General features: G+C 45.1%; 1 protein-coding gene across 5 annotated transcripts; it reads left to right on the forward strand.

Annotated features, from left to right (window-relative positions):
* The first annotated feature begins 269 nt into the window (after positions 1–269).
* On the forward strand, positions 270–18,409 carry ABCD4 (ATP binding cassette subfamily D member 4). Of its 5 annotated transcripts, none has more exons than XM_033142728.1 (18): positions 271–488; positions 624–751; positions 1,916–2,055; positions 4,250–4,366; positions 4,526–4,651; positions 5,923–5,973; positions 6,663–6,757; positions 7,507–7,628; positions 10,826–10,917; positions 11,451–11,534; positions 11,695–11,897; positions 12,703–12,794; positions 13,070–13,106; positions 15,388–15,437; positions 15,972–16,024; positions 16,127–16,203; positions 16,642–16,757; positions 16,903–18,409. In XM_033142728.1, exons 1-18 carry the CDS (start codon positions 455–457, stop codon positions 16,969–16,971), a joined length of 1,686 nt encoding a protein of 561 aa, XP_032998619.1. In that variant the 5' UTR covers positions 271–454; the 3' UTR covers positions 16,972–18,409. The 5 variants fall into 5 exon arrangements, with proteins under 5 accessions (XP_032998628.1, XP_032998619.1, XP_032998636.1 ...); XM_033142745.1 differs by having other exon boundaries at positions 629–751; XM_033142737.1 differs by lacking the exons at positions 13,070–13,106; positions 15,388–15,437 and having other exon boundaries at positions 270–488.
* Positions 18,410–18,449: the final 40 nt, after the last annotated feature.

Here is an 18,449-nt window from a genome sequence, read left to right on the forward strand (position 1 = left end):
ATCAGATGATTAAAATTCCACATGGCTCTTCCTTGTCTGAAACTACCCTTAGATTCCTTCCTGGTATGGAATCAGGACCCACACAATGAGCTTTGGATTTCTTTTCTAGAGCACTTTAGTACGTTTCCAACTGGGGATACACCTCTCGTCTTCAAAGAAAAGATCCATGCTAACAGGGATCTTCATTATTGCCGTAGGGTAGGTTACTGTTGGAGTATCAAGGTGAAATCACTCCCATTCCTGTTTTCAGAGGGTGATTGCAGAATTTCATTTGGTTACAGCCAGTCTGAACTGAGCAGACCTTTGTGTGTGGCTTGCATGCTAGCTTGATAACCTGGCTGTTCTTGAATCTGTTCCTTCCAGGCCTCGACCCCAGCTGGACCGGCAGTTTCTCCGGCGTTTTCTGAAGATCCAAGAAATTTTATTTCCTGCATGGTGCTCCAAGAATGTACTGATGTTCCTAACCTTGCTCATGGTTGCTCTGTTGGGTAAGTGAGTTGATGGCTAAGAAGGATGGTATCAAGCAAGTCCTTTTGTGATGTTCCAGGACTCTTGTCAATGTATACAGGAGCACCCTTGGAGAGTTCATCCTTCTTCTCTTCCCCACCCTTTACCTCCCCTAGAGCAGCTGGTCATTTACCAGGTGGGATTGATTCCCAGCCAGTATTACGGAGTTCTGGGGAACAAAGACTTCCATGGATTCCAGCAAGTGACGGCAGTTGCACTGATTCTTATTCTACTGAACTCTATGGTAAGTGAAACCTCTTCTTCTACAAGGAGAGGAGAGCACATGTAATGCAATTTGTCATGGATGCTTTAGTGGAGATTCCTGCATTGTACAGGGTTGGACTAGATGACCCTTGAGGTCCCTCCCACCTCTACAATTCTATGATTCTATGATACTGCCTTGCTCTGCACATGTGTATCCTGAGGGCCAAACAACATGTTAGCTAGCGACTAATCACACTTTTTAAAGGCATGCTTAATGCTGTCACTTTTATTTTGTTCATTTATTTTATTTCAACTGTTAAAGGTCTTCATTTTACAAATAATGCTCTTTGTAATGTTTCCATCGTGTAATAACTTTTGGCTACTTTATTACCTCACAAAAGTGGCTATCCCCAGGGATGGTGCAGTTAAGCCAGGACAGTCAAGTCTCCGATTCCAGACATAGCAATTCAAAAGTTTCTAAGGCACATCTTGGACTGGATGGCCCTTGTGGTCTCTTCCAACTCTATGATTCTATCTTCATCTTGCAAACTTCCCTAAGATCTTGTGATAAACAGTGACATAAAACAACAACAACAAGATCTTGTGATAAACTGTGGCATAAAACAACAACAACAACAACAACAGATTAACTTTCTAACTCTTCGCTCACAGTTTCTAAGGTGCAATGGAAAAAGCTAATCTGGATTGGGCTGCTCAGCACTGTTTACGAAGTCATATGACATCAAGTGGATATGTTCCCACATTCCTGAAAGGAGCCAATCCCAGCAGGCTTGCACCATATTTAAACAGCGCAAGATTTAAGCCCCACCACTAACAAATGGAAACACAATTCTGGGCATGCGAAACTGGTGGGTCTAATTTAGCCCATGGCCCAGAGTTCCCCCAGCCGTGGATTCTATGAACACATTGACCCGAATAAAGTCTTCTAGTCTGAAGGCATCCTCTGCTCAAAGCAACTGATTTAAAGCATTAGCTGCATCCCCCCTTGTCCGACTGCTGACATAAAAAGCCCTTTCCCCACAGCAGCTAACAGTCCAGATGGGTTTACTGTAAACAGCACTTTCCAGAACAGAGTGTGGCCGGAAAGTGCAGTTGTTGGACCACAAGAGTAGCCATAAATGCTTTTCCTGCCTTATCCTCATCTTCTCTCCCCATTGTGAGCCTCACTTCTCTCTCTTCTCAGCTGAAGAGCTTTGACCAGTTCATCCGCAACCTGATGTATGTGAGCTGGAGGAAGACACTAACAGAATATCTCCATGGCTACTACTTTCAGGGCCAGGTGTATTATACCTTGAATATTCTGCATGAGGAAATCGATAATCCGTAGGTGGCTGGACATGATTCGAGCTCCTCCTGGCACTTTCTGGCATGTTTTGTACGCCCCTCTGCCTTGCTGGCTTTGTTGTTCCCCATATATGTTGACCTGCTTTTCAGGAATGCTTTGATGGTGTTTCCTGCTTGGCAGGGGGTTGGACTGGATGGCCCTTGTGGTCTCTTCCAACTCTATGATTCTATGATTCTATGCTTTGTTTTTCTCTCCCTAGGGCAGAGCTTTACAAACTGTGTCGCAACACAACTGCAGTGTATAGGTGTATCACACGAATGCTCCCCATGCTTCTCCCAGGGCTGGAAAGGGGTTAGTTTAACCTCCCATTTGCTAGTAAAATTGAATTACTGAGTCATGAAATGATGTATGTCTAAAAAGTGTGTCACCAACGTGAAAAGTTTGGAAAACTCTGCTCTAGGGAGCCATGGGCTTTTCTTTAGATGCACAGGGAAGTAGTTTGAATATCCAGCCAGATGGGCGGGGCATAAATCATAAAATTATTATAATTATGATGATGATGGTTGCATTTTGAATACATGCTCTGTGCTCCAGGCACTGGGTTTTAGCCAGTGTTAGTCCTGCTCAGAGTAGACCAGCAGAAATTCATGGATGCAACTAACACTGGCCCATTAATTTTAAAGGGTCTACTCTGAGTAGGGTATATTTGGCTGCAACCCACTAGGCAGGACTCAAAGCAATAGTTGTGTTAGCAGACGTCGGCGCAGTGTGTCCCACTAGTTCTACAGGGCTCCTCCCACTGAATGTCCCAACCATTGGCTTGAGTGGGGGTTCAGGAGAACCCCCAGAACAACACATAGGGTGGGAGTGGGGGCGGGAATCAGTCTGGCAAGTGGAAATGCTTGGCCTGACAGATTGACACCCCCCCCCCCTCCCAGCACAATGCTGAATTCCACCCACTATATTTAAGACTAAAATGCAAACTGCAACAAACAAATGTGGGGTGGGTTTTTTCCCCCTCCATATCTAATTGGAGATGTGTAAAGAAGAGGCTAACAATAGCGAGATGTGAAAGGGCTCCAGTTATTTAAACAATTTAAATTTAAACTGCTTTAGAGGACAGCTTCCCTGTATTGCTTTAGTTTGCGGTTTTTGAAACACTAGAATCACATTAGGATGCTAATCCCTTGAGATTCCCTCGGGAAGTTTTGGACTACATCTCCCATCAGGCCAGGCCAACATGGATGATGTGATTTGTGACCTTGCAACAACTTGACAGCACCAGGTTAGGGTAGGCTGTTGTTTTATAAGACAAAATGGACCTGCTTGTGAGAAGAAAATTGAAGAGTACTGGTAGCTGGATTAAAGTACAATCTGATTAAAGTATAGGCTATCTGATATTGTGTGTGATCCTTGGGTTGCAGCACAATTAGCATTTGCTTTGTTCCTAGTATGGAACAACTATAGATGCAATTCTGTTTAGATAACTCGTGAGAGAGATGGTTAAGGTTGGAGTTGCAAAGGGGAAGCTACAAACATAATGATGACTTTTTTTAAAACTAAAGTTGTGCAACTGGAATTCTAAAAATGCAGCTTTTGGTTCCTGAAAGTAACCAGCAGTTGAATTACTCCAATTCTTGAGTAATGTCAACTCAGCAGTGATTTTAGCAAACTGATACAAAAAACAAGTGCTTGTATAGAGCAGAGGAATCAGTGCTCTGCTGGAGGGGGTAGGACTCTAATATTTGAGGAAGGAGAAGATGGAGTGTCCCAACAAGAAGGTTTATAAGATAAGGCTGGAAGGCTCCCCATTGGGGCTGTTGTAACAGCTGATTTCTTGCCTGCAGGAGGAAGTTGCACTGACTGACTTTGAGATCCCTTCTGACTCTGTCATTCTGTGCCAGTAACCAAGCCGGTATTTTTGCCAGCTGTTGTTTAGCATTGATTTGCAAGCTAATAATTGAAAAAGAAATATCTGAAGAAGTGTGCATGCACACGAAAGCTCATACCAAGAACAAACTTAGTTGGTCTCTAAGATGCTACTGGAAGGATTTTTTTTATTTTTTTTTAATTAAAAAAGAAAATACTTCACCAGCCTTAAAACTGCATAACTACCCAGCTCTGATTCTGTGTGGACAAACTGTTCTGTTCCTAACATGTTAACTTTTCTTATGCTTTGCTCTTTCTGTCATAGCAGTCAATGAAAATTTAAATAACCCTTTTATCGTGCAGAGATCAAAGAATCAGCCAGGATGTGGAGAGGTTCTGCAAACAGCTGAGCTCCATGGCCAGTAAACTCATCATCTCTCCCTTCACGCTTGCTTACTACACCTATCAGTGCTTTTACAGGTAGGGGCGGTCTTCACCTAGGGAGAGGTATGACCACATGCTTAGGGGCAGCCCTAACTGTTGTCCCAACTGGAGTACAGCATAGATGAGCCTCTAATATATTAGAAGGCAGCCTTCCACTGACAGTTTTGCTAATCTCTCTCCATTTCTCTTGCCTAGCACTGGCTGGATGGGCCCAGTGAGTATTTTTGGATATTTTATCATGGGCACAATTGTTAACAAGATCCTAATGAGCCCCATTGTCTCAAAGCTGGTGCAGCAGGAGAAGCTGGAAGGTGATTTCAGGTGAGTGTATTCAGCAGGTCTCATGGATCAGTTTGACCCTGAAAATAACTATACCGTGGTACCTCCAGTTGCGAACAGGATCCCTTCCGGAGCTCCAGTCGGATCCCGAGGAATTTGCAACCGAAGGTGCTGCTTCTGTGCATGCGTGCGGTGCAGTTTAGCATTTCTGCGCATGCGTGCACGGCGAAACCCAGAAAAATACTTCCGGGTTTGCCATGTATGTATCCCGAAGCATACGTGAACGTAAGTAGAGGTACCACTGTAGTCTGAAATGATGTGTGTGCCACTGTTCTTTTCTCATTTGCTGGTTGTGATTTGTATTAAGAGAATCCTTTATATACAGTAAGTCTTCTTAGGCTATAAACTTCCTGATAGCTCACAAATGGAAAGCACATTGCAAACCGGATAGGCTGCTGCTGCTGCTGAGGATGAGGATGTTCATACACATAAACCTGGCTGTTAAGTCCTTTGCTGTCTCTTGCTATAGTAGAGTTCTGTGTCTGCTCTCCAGCCTGAGTGATGTATATGGTTTGGGGAAGGGGCCATGGCTCAGTGGTAGAGCATCTGATTTATATGCAGTGTTGGAGATTCATTCCCCGTGTGCTGTCATGGGTTTGTTGTCTATCACATGACTGGGTGTGTGTTTTGATTCCACAGGAATGGGAAGTGACAGAAGACAGGGTGTTTGTCTCACTGTGTTCCCTGAAGTGGGACTATTGTCCTTTGTTCTTTCTCTTTGCTGTGTGATGCTAGAGAGAGAGGGTGCCATGTTGAAGTGCTCCATGTGTGTTTATATGTAAATAAAGTAGTTTAGCCTAAATGCTGAGTTGCTGAGTTCTGTCACGCAAGCTGAGCAAACCTCTGCAGATCCGTGAGTGTGCTGATGTCTTCTGGCATCAGTCGCTGTGATGTTCGGGCTGAAGAATGCTTGAGAAGCTCCCGAACGATCGCCCAGGAGGGAGGGAACATGCCAGTTGGGCATGTGTCTCTGCCAGGGTTCTACTCACAAGTAGGACGTTTCCTGACATGCAGAAGGTCCCAGGTTCAATCCCTGGCATCTCCAGGTAGAGCCAGGATAGATCCTGTGTCTGAAACCTTGAAGAGCTGCCACCAGTCAGTGGTGATAATATTGAGCTCAATGGACCAGTCACCTGAGTCCACTGAGCTAAGGCAGCTTCCTATGGCAGAAATAAGAATGGGTTTTGCAGAGACGCTGATTACTCAATCCCAAAAAAATGATATTTGAAGCAAGTGTTTTCTGGATTTAACAGGTTTAAGCATATGCAGCTACGGGTGAATGCCGAATCTGCTGCTTTTTACAGGTAAGTAAGTGGACATTTCACTTTTTAGTATCTCTTTTCTGTTGACGCCTTTGGTTCCTGCGGGTATGGCATGGTTTGTGTTGAAATGTATCTTGCAAACAACTTGGATAATTAGCATTTCTTCCCATCTCCTGTTCCCAGTTGGGCTCCACCTTGGTAGTTTTCAGGTTTGAGCTTGTTTGTTTTTTAAGTGTAAGATTAGTATTCATAGTTCACTTTGATAATTTGGCTAGATAGCAGGATGTCTATCCATTCTGTTCTCTATTCTCCACCCACACCCCAATTCACCCATTGTTGTTGTTTGTTGGTTACTCGGCTCACAGAACACCCCACAGTTATGAAAGCAAGAAGAGGAGTAATAGCACCAGCAGAACAGGATGGGGGGAGAAAGGCAAGCAGGAAAAAACCAGAAGGAAAACAACACACGTCATGGCTGCTTTTTGCCACATGAGGTCACTGTTGTTGTTGGAAATCTCACAAGAGTTCAGAAAGTGTGGAGTAGCTGTATCAGTTGGTTGTCTCATCTTCACACACTTTCCTGGGAGAAATTGTATTCACGCAGCAACCAATCGCCACCAACCGTTTGTCATCCTCTATATGCGCATACATGCATCTTACCCCAGTGAACTCTAGGTCCGTGAGAATGATCACTGTCCAGGCTGACCATGCACTACTGTCCTGCTTTTCAGAGCTGGGGAAGTTGAGCACATGCGAACCAACCGCAGGCTGCAAACCCTCCTGCAGACTCAGAGGGAGCTGATAGGCAAGGAGCTGTGGTTGTACAGTAAGCAGAACTGCTTTCCTTCATCCCCTCCTTCACTTGTTACACAGGGAAGGAAGCTTCTAGATTTCTGCCGTGCAGAAAAGACATTTGGGAAGTGACTATTCAAATGGGAACAGAGAACAAGTTGAGGAACCGATGAGAGAGAAAATGGGTTCTACTTGAATCCAGACCCAAATGGGGTCATTCCGGGCCTTCACAAGAGTGGCTGAAAAGCCCAAAAAAACAAGGCCTTGAGACTGAACTCTGGGAAAGAATAGTAGCAGCAAGGAGGCATAGTAGCAGCACTTGGGCCTTGTGGATTTTGCTATCTCAGGCTCTGTCTACCAGAGGAGCTGCCTAAACGTTTTGTTATTGGGTACTGAGTGCTGAACTGAAATAGATTGACCTTCTAATTGACAGTTATTATCCTGAGTAGCACTGTTAACTGGCTTTGTTTCCAGAGCATGTGGTCCTGATAAACTTTTAAAACATAACACAAAAAACTGTGTAGATGTAATAATGGAATACTGAATGGTTTGGTTTATGTAAAATATGTAGGGATTTATGATACGCAAAATGAACCATGGAAAGAGAAGGGAAGTTGTTGATATTTTAAGGATGTTTAAATGAGTGTTCTAAATTGTAAAACAAAAAATTTAATAAAAATTTTATGCATATCTATATATATATTAAAAAAAAACTGAGTAGATGGAGGTCCTAGATTTACCGATCTGCCAGCATTACCACTGTATTGTCTTTTTTCTGCTTAGTTGGAATCAACACTTTTGACTACCTGGGCAGTATCCTGAGTTATGTGGTGATTGCCATTCCCATTTTCAATGGAGTTTACGCTGATCTGGATCCAGCAGGACTGAGCTCTTTGGTTAGCAAGGTAAGCTTTTTGCAGCATCATAGCTCAGCTCTAGAGCACATAATGTTTTGCATGCAGAAGGTCCCAGTTCCAATATTCCTACACAATGACTGACCCGTGATGTCCTGTAGGCTGTAGTGCCAGGAGTAACATTTCCTCAGTGATCTTACTGGTCTACAGGGAAGCAATTGGTCCTTCATTTAACCTGGCCCTGAGCTGTTCAGAGCTTTAAACATTAGTAACAAGAGCTTGAGCGTAGCCTGATAGCTGATCGGCAGCCAGTGACATTCCCTCAGCCCAGGTGTAATATGTGGGAGCTCAGGTGTTCCAGCCAGCTCTGTGTTATTGCTGCCTTGCCTAACTGTGCAAACTGTTGTGCTTTCCTGGCATGGGGCTTTTGACCACATAATAGCCTTAAACGGCTCAGGACCAGAATGAAAGGCACAAATACAGGATGGGTGACACCTGGCTTGAGAGCAGTACATGTGAAAAGAATCTAGGAGTCTTGGTAGACCACAAACTTGACATGAGTCAGCAGTGTGATGCAGCAGCTAAAAAAGCCAATGCAATTCTGGGCTGCATCAATAGGAGTATAGCATCTAGATCAAGGGAAGTAATAGTACCACTGTATTCTGCTCTGGTCAGACCTCACCTGGAATACTGTGTCCAGTTCTGGGCACCACAGTTCAAGAAGGATACTGACAAGCTGGAACGTGTCCAGAGGAGGGCAACCAAAATGGTCAAAGGCCTGGAAACGATGCCTTATGAGGAATGGCTTAGGAAGCTGGGTATGTTCAGCCTGGAGAAGAGAAGGTTAAGGGGTGATATGATAGCCATGTTCAAATATATAAAAGGATGTCATATAGAGGAGGGAGAAAGGTTGTTTTCTGCTGCTCCAGAGAAGCGGACACGGAGCAATGGATTCAAACTACAAGAAAGTAGTCCACCTAAACATTAGGAAGAACTTCCTGACAGTAAGAGCTGTTGGACAGTGGAATTTGCTGCCAAGGAGTGTGGTGGAGTCTCCTTCTTTGGAGGTCTTTAAGCGGAGGCTTGACAGCCATCTGTCAGGAATGCTTTGATGGTGTTTCCTGCTTGGCAGGGGGTTGGACTGGATGGCCCTTGTGGTCTCTTCCAACTCTAGGATTCTATGATTCTAGGACCGCAATACCTCAAGAACTGCCTCTCCTCGTATGAACCAACCCAAACCCTGCAATTGTCATCTGAGGCCCTTCTTTGTGTGCCTCCTTTTTGTGAGATGTCTGGAGGATGGCAACACAAGAACAGGCCTTTGCAATGGTGGCCCCTCGCTTGTGGAATGCTCTCCCCGCAAGGAAGCTCACCTGGAGAATTTGTTACATATCTTTTGGTGCCAGGCAAAACAATTGTTTTCGCTTGTTGCTATGTTATGTATTGTTGTGTTTTTTATATTGTGATCCTCGGATGAATGGCGGCATAGAAATTTAACAAATAGTCAATAATAAGTAGTAATTGGAAGCGATGAAGAGCAAGTCAGTCCAAAGACAGGGCCAGACCACCACAAAGAGAGAACAAATGTGATACCTCAAGCGCTACTAGTGGTGGTTTTATTGGTCTTTTTGGGAGATGGCACTGCTTTTTAGGGATGCTGTCCCTTGATATCCCAAGTAGAAGCTGGGAAGGAGATCAGCAAGAGCACACAGCTCCGCCACAGGGTGTGTGTTGCTCCAGCATCCTAAAACACTGCACACCACCATACATAGGTGCGTACACAGAAGTACACACAATCCGTACTCCACATTTTTAAAGGAGTTTAGTCCACATGTTGAATTTTAAATTCACCATGCAATACAGTCATTCGCATAGATGCCTGCACCTGTGTACAGCATAATGTGTGAACAGCCTTCCTGCTGGGAGTTTGCAGGTACAGGGCAGCAAGCTTGTCATGCAGAGAGTTAAGGCAGCAAATTTATTGCTTCATCTGTCATGGCATGAGATCCTTCCCTCTGTAAACAAGCTGTGGCCTAATTCAGTGCTGGGAGTGAGCCTGCCATAACGTAATCCATTTAGCCCAACCAAACAGTCAGGAACTAATCGCAGAGAGATAAAAATAGTTGAGCCTGGCATTCCTCACTGTGCAGCAAGAGGCCTCTTTAGAACAGGCGTGGCAGCCTCGTGGGAGCAAAGGTGGGTGGTTGGGTAGTTGTCATTACCCCCATTGCGTAGGTGTTGATGCCAGGGCTGCTGGGAATTGCTGTGCACCTTGGCAAGATGCTGAAGCTAGATTGGAAAAGCTGTAGGCTGCTGTGTTTATATCTATCTATCTATCTATCTATTATCTATCTATCTATCCCTGGTCCTCTAACCATGTTAGGGCTCATTGCTTTCAAGCTCTTAATTGCACTGAAATTTCAAAGCCAGTTTGGTCTATAATCTATATATATTAAAAGTACAGAGGCCAACCAGCCTTCTGCTTCATAGTAGCTTTCTGTTAGTCAGTGGTCCAGTGTGTCTTGCCTCCTATAATGTGCCAATAATCCAAGCACTATAGTTACCAAAAATTGGAGGAGGGATGCTCTTCTGAGGCAACCCCAATAGGCATCTTGCCCCTGCAGCCTTGAAATGTGTGGAAGGAGTGTGTTAATTCATTGGTGACTCCCTAACCCTAGGGTCTTATTCCTCCTTTGCCAAGTGTCTTTCTTCAGTCTAGCCCTCCGTTTGCTTCTTCCTTGTTGGCTTACTCAGGGAGCCCTTTGCATGCATATTTGCTGGTGAGTGGGCCAGATACCAGAATCCCTGCTCCCTGGGGCAGCCGTGTTTCCATGTTACTCGTTTGCAATAAATCAATCAACAAACCTGAGAATCTCAGTGCTTCTCTTTTTGCCTTTACCCTCCTAACTGTGGTCGGTGTTTGCTGAAAGTTTAGAACACAACAGGAGGCTTTTGCAGGTGGCTTGAACAGATTCCTGCCATTACCCCCACCACCCACCCACCCCAAGTTTTATTTTCCTTTACCAAAAATGGCTATCAGCCTGCTAAGGTTTTGCAAAAATTTTGACCCACGTCATTGCTTTTGCAAAATGACTAGTCCACCTCAGGGATCAGATAGTGGTCAATTCTGCTACCAGCTGGGGAGACAAACCACTCCTACAGCTGATGAAGATGTGGGAGCTTCTTCTTGTATGTTTTTGCTTCCCAGCCCTTGCTAACGCTTGGCTTGTGTGTGATTTGTCTTGCAGAATGCCTTTGTCTCTCTTTACCTCATTGGCTGCTTTAGCCAGCTCATTGACCTCTCCACCACCGTGTCTGACGTAGCTGGCTATACTCACAGGTAAGTCCTCTTGCCTGCTTGAGGGGCACCCATGTCATAATAGTGAGGGCCTGTGTGTGTAAAAAAAAAAAAAAGCACCTGCTTCTTATGGATCCATCAAAGGTAATAAACAATTCAGGAGACTCCTGTGTCCCGGTATGGGTGCACTAAGTCGGTCTCTCTTCAGAGGCATCCTTTCAAAAGAAACAAACAAGGAATCCCTCCTTTTCCCATTAGGCATAGAATGTCAAATATATTTTGTTATCATCTTTGTGGCTGCTGCAGCAGAGAAAATCTGATTTTTTCCTCTTAGATCAATTAGCTGGCTGGTACTTTTGCCCATGTGACATTTGTGTTCAGACTATGTATATTAGGTGACAATTACTATCCTGCAAACAATATTCACTACTTACCAGGTTTTAGTAATATGTTAATAAACCTTTTTCTTTTCCCTTTTGGAGATTAGGCTTCTGGGTCTTGTCATTCAGGCTACTTTGCTGCTTTGGGGCATCACTTGATTAGCAACTTTCTTGTGGTTTTTTGTTTTTTTGTAGAATTGGGGAGTTGCTGGAGATGCTGCTGAAACTTTCCAGGAAGCAAAAGGACTGTGACTCGCCAGGCAAATGGGAATTCAACAGGTGAGTATCTCTAGCTAACATCAAGCATGAGATGACAGCTTTCCTGTTTTTGCTGAGTGGTGGACCCAAAAGGCAGCCAAACACCTTGGTGACTGAGCTGTGATGTTTCCTTCTACTTACCTTTCCTCCTTTCTTGTGGTGGGGGCCCTGATGCCATCAGCGTTTCCAAAGAGGAGGTGTTCTCAAGCGACACAGCTTTCCTCCTGGAGAAAATCTCTCTCTCTGCTCCTTCTGAGAAGCTGCTCATCAAGGATCTAAACCTGAGAGTCACACAAGGGAACAATCTACTGATCACCGGGAACACAGGGACAGGGAAGACATCTTTGCTGCGTGTCCTCGGTGGCCTCTGGGAGAGCAAGCAGGGTGAGTTCATCAGCCTCCCTGAAACATCCCTTTGGTGAAAGGGGGCCCTTGCAGCAGATTGGTGGGTGGAACACTGTTTCCCCATAGGTTTGTGGCGCAAATGCTGGATTTGGACTCTTCAGGAACCCAGATGCAGTCTCTCTTGTGCTTGAGTTCTTAGTGATATTGCCCTCCACAGTGCAGACTTAATGGTGGCCCTTTTTATTCATGGACATTGCCATGGACATTGCATTGGCACTGCAGAACTAGGCAAACCACTGCCGTTTAGCCCCCATCTCTCTCTTCTCCTCTGCCACCCCAATATGGGGAATAATACTAGCCTGCTGTACAAAGTTGTTGTAGGAAGTACTGAGATAGTGGCCTCAGCACAATCAAATTGTGGCTTATTAAGCCAGATTGTGCATGAGCTCCATGCACCTGCCCACAGCTACTTTGCTCCTTCCTTCATGCAAGTGGCAATATGAGGCAGACATGGGTTCAGATTACAGGCAGACGGGGAAGCTACAATTAATGGCTTTCAAGTGAGCCAAGCTATGAAGGCCAAGGTTTAAATTCAGCTTACAAATCCTACCTGGTTTAACCATAGTTTCTGGTTTGCATATAATGGGAGGTTCTGGTTTCCTATTGTTTCTTGGCTTGCTTCACCACTTGCACGAAGGGAGGAGCAAAGCAAGAGCGAAGGGTGCACAGAGCTGGTTTATATTCTGGTTTATTAGGCCAGTATATGATTGCGCAGACTAGATCAAATCCAAGTGTTGGATCATAGACTTATGTCTCTGTGATTCCTTCTGCTGGGTCTCTGCAGGGGACGTCCACATGCTGACTTGCTTTGGCCCCCATGGGGTGGTTATCCTGCCACAGCGGCCATTCTTCACAGATGGGACCCTGCGGGAACAGGTAAGTGACCTCGGTGCCAGATTCCTAGGGGGGTGTGGTCCTCTGCTCACCCACAGATTAGTTTGGTAACAATTCTATATATTAAAAAAACAGTTATAATTGCCGCAAGCTGAGTTGCCAGGAAATGGCCTGCCTTAATTCAATACATGGTGCCAGAGGCCTATTAACGGTTATTAGAAAGCTCTTAGCAGAGAGGGTATTGTGGCTGCTTCCATCTTTGTACGACTGTGGTGGAGACTCTCATTTGGAGTATGTGTCTGGTTTATTTGATTTAGGTGATATACCCTCTGAAGGAAATCTATCCAGTTTTGGGTGAGTGGAAATGCACTGGAACTCTTGTGCCCAAATGGACTCAGATTGCTTCAGCTTTTCCTGTGCTACTGCTCTTCTCTGCAGTGTGTGTGTCCATGCTGCATGAATCAGCTTTGCGCTTGCCTGAGTCGTCTTTCAGTAGCTTTATCTGTTTTCCTTCAAAAACCAGGATATTAATCACAGGGGAGTGTTCGGTATGTGGAGTGGTGCAAAATGTCCATTCTTGTGCTTACTTGGCATGGAGGCTGTGAAGCGAAAGGAACCTTTCAGTTCGTTATGTGCGCCCATTAGGTCTTGTCCAAACTTCAGCTTGATCTGAGCAGTTTTCTGCTTGTCCCATGCTTTCTGGGCACAGATCCCAGAGGTTGTCTGTTTGCCCCGCCATGCTTGCTTTCCCCAAGAAAAAAAAGCAATTTACCGCTGAATCGAAGCAAATGTCAATCTGCAGAAAGGCGGTAAAAATCAGGTTTTCCTAGGGGAAAGCAGGACAAGTGGAAGCCTGGATGAGCCTCTAATGTAGCAGGACCAAATGAGTACTTTGCATGTGTGAAGCAGTCCTGGCGATGATCAAATGGAGCCCCTTTGGTCGAGAAAGCTAACTTTGTTTGTGCTGTCTGAAAGTAAAACTAGCCTTTATTAGTGAAAATGAAGTTCTCAAACCAACTGGAGCCCCTAGGGAGAAATGTCCTCTAAATAAAGCAATATGAAGAGGCAGCTGTTCTCTGCTTCCAGATAGTCTGGAAGATCATCTGAATATAAACCAAATTGATATATGGTAAATAGAAGCCCACAGTTACTTTGTAGGTTGTCTGGCCTTTTGCTTTGCTTCTGTCTCAGTGATTACTCACTCCCCTATTTGGATTAAGTTGTTCCTCCAACAGATGCATGTTAGATTTCTCTAATTTCTTAGATCACTCCTGTTCTCCTATTGCCTTCGTCTTCATACTTGGGATACCTAAATTAAAGGGTTGGTGTAATATAAATGCAATGCTACCAAATGTTTTAACCATGTTTCGAAGATAGTTTTAGATACCAGCTTAAAGAGGAATGCTGATTAAACCTGTTTGGTTTATGTTCATGAAAGGTTTTTAAGCAGATACTGAATGGTCACCTGTCAGGGATTTTGTAGTAGGAAATTTCCTGCATTGGCAGGGGGTTGGATTAGGTGATCTTCCTCCTATCTGATTCTTTGTTGTTGCCGGTGTTGACACTCAATAATAATATTATGGAGTGCCCTGCTGCTTGCCCCACACACCAATACCCATCTCAGTTTCCCTTGGAGTTTTCCTCCTCAAGATGACAACATCTTCCTACTCCCAGTCTCCCTTAGGACTGCTATTCATCCCTGCCTCAGTTTCCCTTCCTCATAATTTCCCTCTTTGTGACCCAACATCTCCAAGACCACAGTGTGTTCTTCCTGAGCTTCCGAACTGGCAAAAGAGTCATAGTCTCTTCCCCCCCTCTCCCATATCTCCCACCTACAGCTTCCACCAAAAGAACTACAATATTTCTTCTCCTCTACCTTCCTTCTAGTGGGAAGCGGGTGGCGCTGTGGGTTAAACCACAGAACCTAGGGCTTGCTGATCAGAAGTTCGGCAGTTTGAATCCCTGCGATGGGGTGAGCTCCCATTGCTTGGTCCCAGCTCCTGTCCATCTAGCAGTTTGAAAGCACGTCAAAGTGCAAGTAGATAAATAGGTACCGCTCTGGCGGGAAGGTAAATGGCGTTTCCGTGCGCTGCTCTGGTTCGCCAGAAGCGGCTTTGTCATGCTGGCCACGTGACCCGGAAGCTGTACGCCAGCTCCCTCGGCCAGTAACGCGAGATGAGCGCCGCAACCCCAGAGCCGGACACGACTGGACCTAATGGTCAGGGGTCACTTACCTTTTTACCTTCCTTCTGTCACCTGACAGAAAAAGCCTTCCTTGGTGTCAGGAAGAAAGAGGAGGATGAAAGTATTATTCCTAAAAGTTCTTCTCATAGGAGATAGACTTCTAGAGGAAGCTCAGAAGATGTCCACATGAGCTGAAAGTCCATCTGTTAATTGGCTTCCTCCCATTGTTATGTACATTATGTGGTGATACATCCTATTGATAACTTGGGATGGGCTTCCACATGATCTGTTTAGGTTTGAGCTATTAGCTTTTCAGACCTTCTAAAGCATGATCAAAGCAGCCAAACCATGTACAAAGAGGTCCCTGTCCCCTGATGACCCATCTACAGAGTGACCCTTTCCCCCCCCCCCCCCAGTCCTGTTATCATGAATGTAATTCCTTGCACAATAGGGTCTTCGGATGATGAAAGGATTCTGAGATTCCTGGAGCTGACTGGGTTGGTGAGTTACCGAGGGAATAAATGATGCACTTTGATTTCTGTCCCGATGTGGGGATAGAAAATGGCTATAAAAGCTCAGCAAGGTGCACTGTAAATGTCTTTGGGTCATTCCTAAAAGATGAGGATGCTGGGATTGCCAGGAAGCCCCACTGTTTGACCATGGAAGTTTGGATCAGTCCCAAAAGTAATGTGGGCTCCATGAATTCTGAGATGAATGTAGCTCTGAGTATGTCCTATCTTGTATTCCAAAGCCTGGGCAGTGATATTAAAAGTTGCTTCCAAAGGTGAACTGTGGCTCAGATTAAGCCCTGGTTTATGTACATCGTATGAGCAAAAACAACAGAAGCTTTGATGACAACGACGATTATTATATAGAAGGCATGGGAGCAAAACAAAAAACACAAAAATGACAAGGTGACACTAATTACCAGCTGGCAATGGGTGGGCAGGATTAAGACAGAAAATGTCCTTATGTCTGTGTCCACCTATTGACCAAGGCTGGAATAATTTGTTTTTCATCTTTTTTTTTATGTAGTCTGATTTGCTAGCAAGGACAGGTGGTTTGGACCAGCCAGTGGACTGGAACTGGTAAGGCTGCTTAGTGTGACAGTGGGGTTCCTGTTGTTTACTGTGGGTAGGTCCTGAGCTACAAGGTTGTTCTAATCACAGATGGATTTGCCTTTGCTGCAGGTATGATATTCTGTCTCCTGGGGAGATGCAGCGGCTCTCCTTTGCCCGACTTTTCTATCTCCAGCCTCAGTATGCAGGTGAGGAAGGTGTTCCTTTCCGAGTTCCTTAATTATGGGACTCCCTGGTTTGCTTTTTACCTTGGCCACAGAAATCCCCGAATAGCCAGTGTTATGAGATGGAATGCTGTGCAGAAGGAGGTGGCACAAGGGCCATTGGCTACCTGCTGGCTACTGCCTGTGATCTCACTGGTGGCAGGCACCACGACTTGTAATTTAACCATCCCAATCTGCCTCTTTTTCTCAGCTTTGTAACTGGCTTATAGTTTCTTGCTGGTTTAGGGGGTCAGAACTCCCCATTGTACCAGCCCAGTATGTAGAGAATGCTCAGGTTGCCTTTTGTAATGGAAAACAACTGGTGAACAGCTATCAGTTTGCACATTTGTCACACTTTATTCAAGAGGGGATGCCATATTGAGGGGATTCCTGTTTGGGGGTTTGTTTGTTTTTTGCTTGCAGTGCTGGATGAAGCTACCAGCGCACTCACAGAGGATGCAGAGGATGAGCTGTACAGGATCTGTGCACACTTGGGAATGACTCTGGTCAGCGTGGGACATCGCAAGAGCCTGGAAAAGGTAGGGTGGTGTGGAGTCAATCTGTCTGAGCAGAACTGCTGGGACAGATAAGGTTTTGTTTTCATGGGGCCAGTGGTGTGTGTGGATGGGAAAGTCCCTCTTAAAGCCATAGCTCTCAGTCTCTGTACTTACTCTTTCATTTCAGTTTCACAGTTGGCGTCTGAACCTGTACGGAGAAGGTAAATGGGAGCTCAGCAGAATAAAGAAAGACTGAGCCACCCCCAGACTTGTCACAGACAACAACAAAACAGAATGGAACTAAAAGCCTCAGCTGGGTCACATACCAAAGTGCCTTGAAATGAACACACCTTTTACAGGAAGCATGTATCTGAAATATTTCGGGACTTCAAAGCCAGCAGGTGCATTAAAGCTTCTTTGACCCAAAGGTCTCCAGCTTATACTGTGAAAGAGCGGGGGGATTTAAACTCCTCCCCACCTTGCCTTTTCTGTATAAATGGCTACCAGTCCATTGCTCTGACTGCTGCGTCTCCCGCTCAACATCTCTCCCAGAAGGAAGGAAAGAAAGAGGCCTTTGCTGCTTCCATCCTTGCAACTTGTTGAAGTGAAAACAACTTTGAACAACATTGAAGCAGCGCTGACAGTGAATGGAGCAGGACCCTTCTCATCTGAGACTGAGAAGGATGTATTTGTTTCAGTATTAGAGCTTCTGCCTCGTTGCCACAGCCAGGAGCCTCCATGTGGGAAGATCTCTATCTCTGCTGTGCTCAGGGGACTGCCTTGCTCTTCGTTGCCCACAAGTGCGAAAATACATGTCTCTGTTGTTTTGGAAGTTTACCAGAAGCGTATATTATACACAGATTCCCCCTTCACCCGATGAACCTATTTTTGTTTAAATAAGCGTTCATTAAGGAGCCTGAAAGTGCTGGGGATCTCAGCCCTTCATACCACAACAGTGTACTTCAGGCTTCCTCAACCTTGGCCCTCCAGATGTTTTTGGCCTACAACTCCCATGATCCCTAGCTAGCAGGACCAGTGGTCAGGGATGATGGGAATTGTAGTCCCAAAACAGCTGGAGGGCCGAGGATGAGGAAGCCTGGTGTACTTCCTCCACATCTTTAGTTTCCATGGAGGGGCAGCATTTGAACCAGCAGAGCAGTTAGAAGGCATGTAATTGACAAGGCTGCAATACATTCAGTAATATTACACGCAGTAATTAATATCTGCAGCTGAGGCAGGTGTCAAGACGGACCTCACTGAAGTGTCTCATTGAGACAGGTGGAAATGCACATGCATAGTGTCAGCCACTGATTACACAAGGACCAGAGCTGCTCTGGATACAGCTGTCTAGCAGAGAATCTGTGGGCTAATGCCAACTGCAAGGGCTACTTTCTTTGGTTTGATTTGGATTTTTTTTTTATTGGATTAGAATAATAAAAGGGAAGAGTGATGTGAAAAGACAAAGCTCGAAAACGTGTGTGTTTGTCCTATATTGTTTTGTAGTCCAGAATCTGGAAGAAGTCAAGGCCCCAGATCTGCACAGCATCCAGTTATTCTGTATACTTTTCTCTATTCATACATCCGTACTGCCTCCTCCTCTCTCCTTTTAACTACCTGCCCCATGATTGCTTCAAGTGGCGAAAACCGAGAGTTTCCCCCCTCCCAGAACCTGGAGTAAAGTAGACAGACTTGCAGGTCTGTTCCAGTGTGAATTTTCTTTTTAACTTGAAGTTT

The sequence above is a fragment of the Lacerta agilis genome, chromosome 1 (assembly GCF_009819535.1).
Source record: "Lacerta agilis isolate rLacAgi1 chromosome 1, rLacAgi1.pri, whole genome shotgun sequence".
Lineage (NCBI taxonomy): Eukaryota > Metazoa > Chordata > Lepidosauria > Squamata > Lacertidae > Lacerta > Lacerta agilis.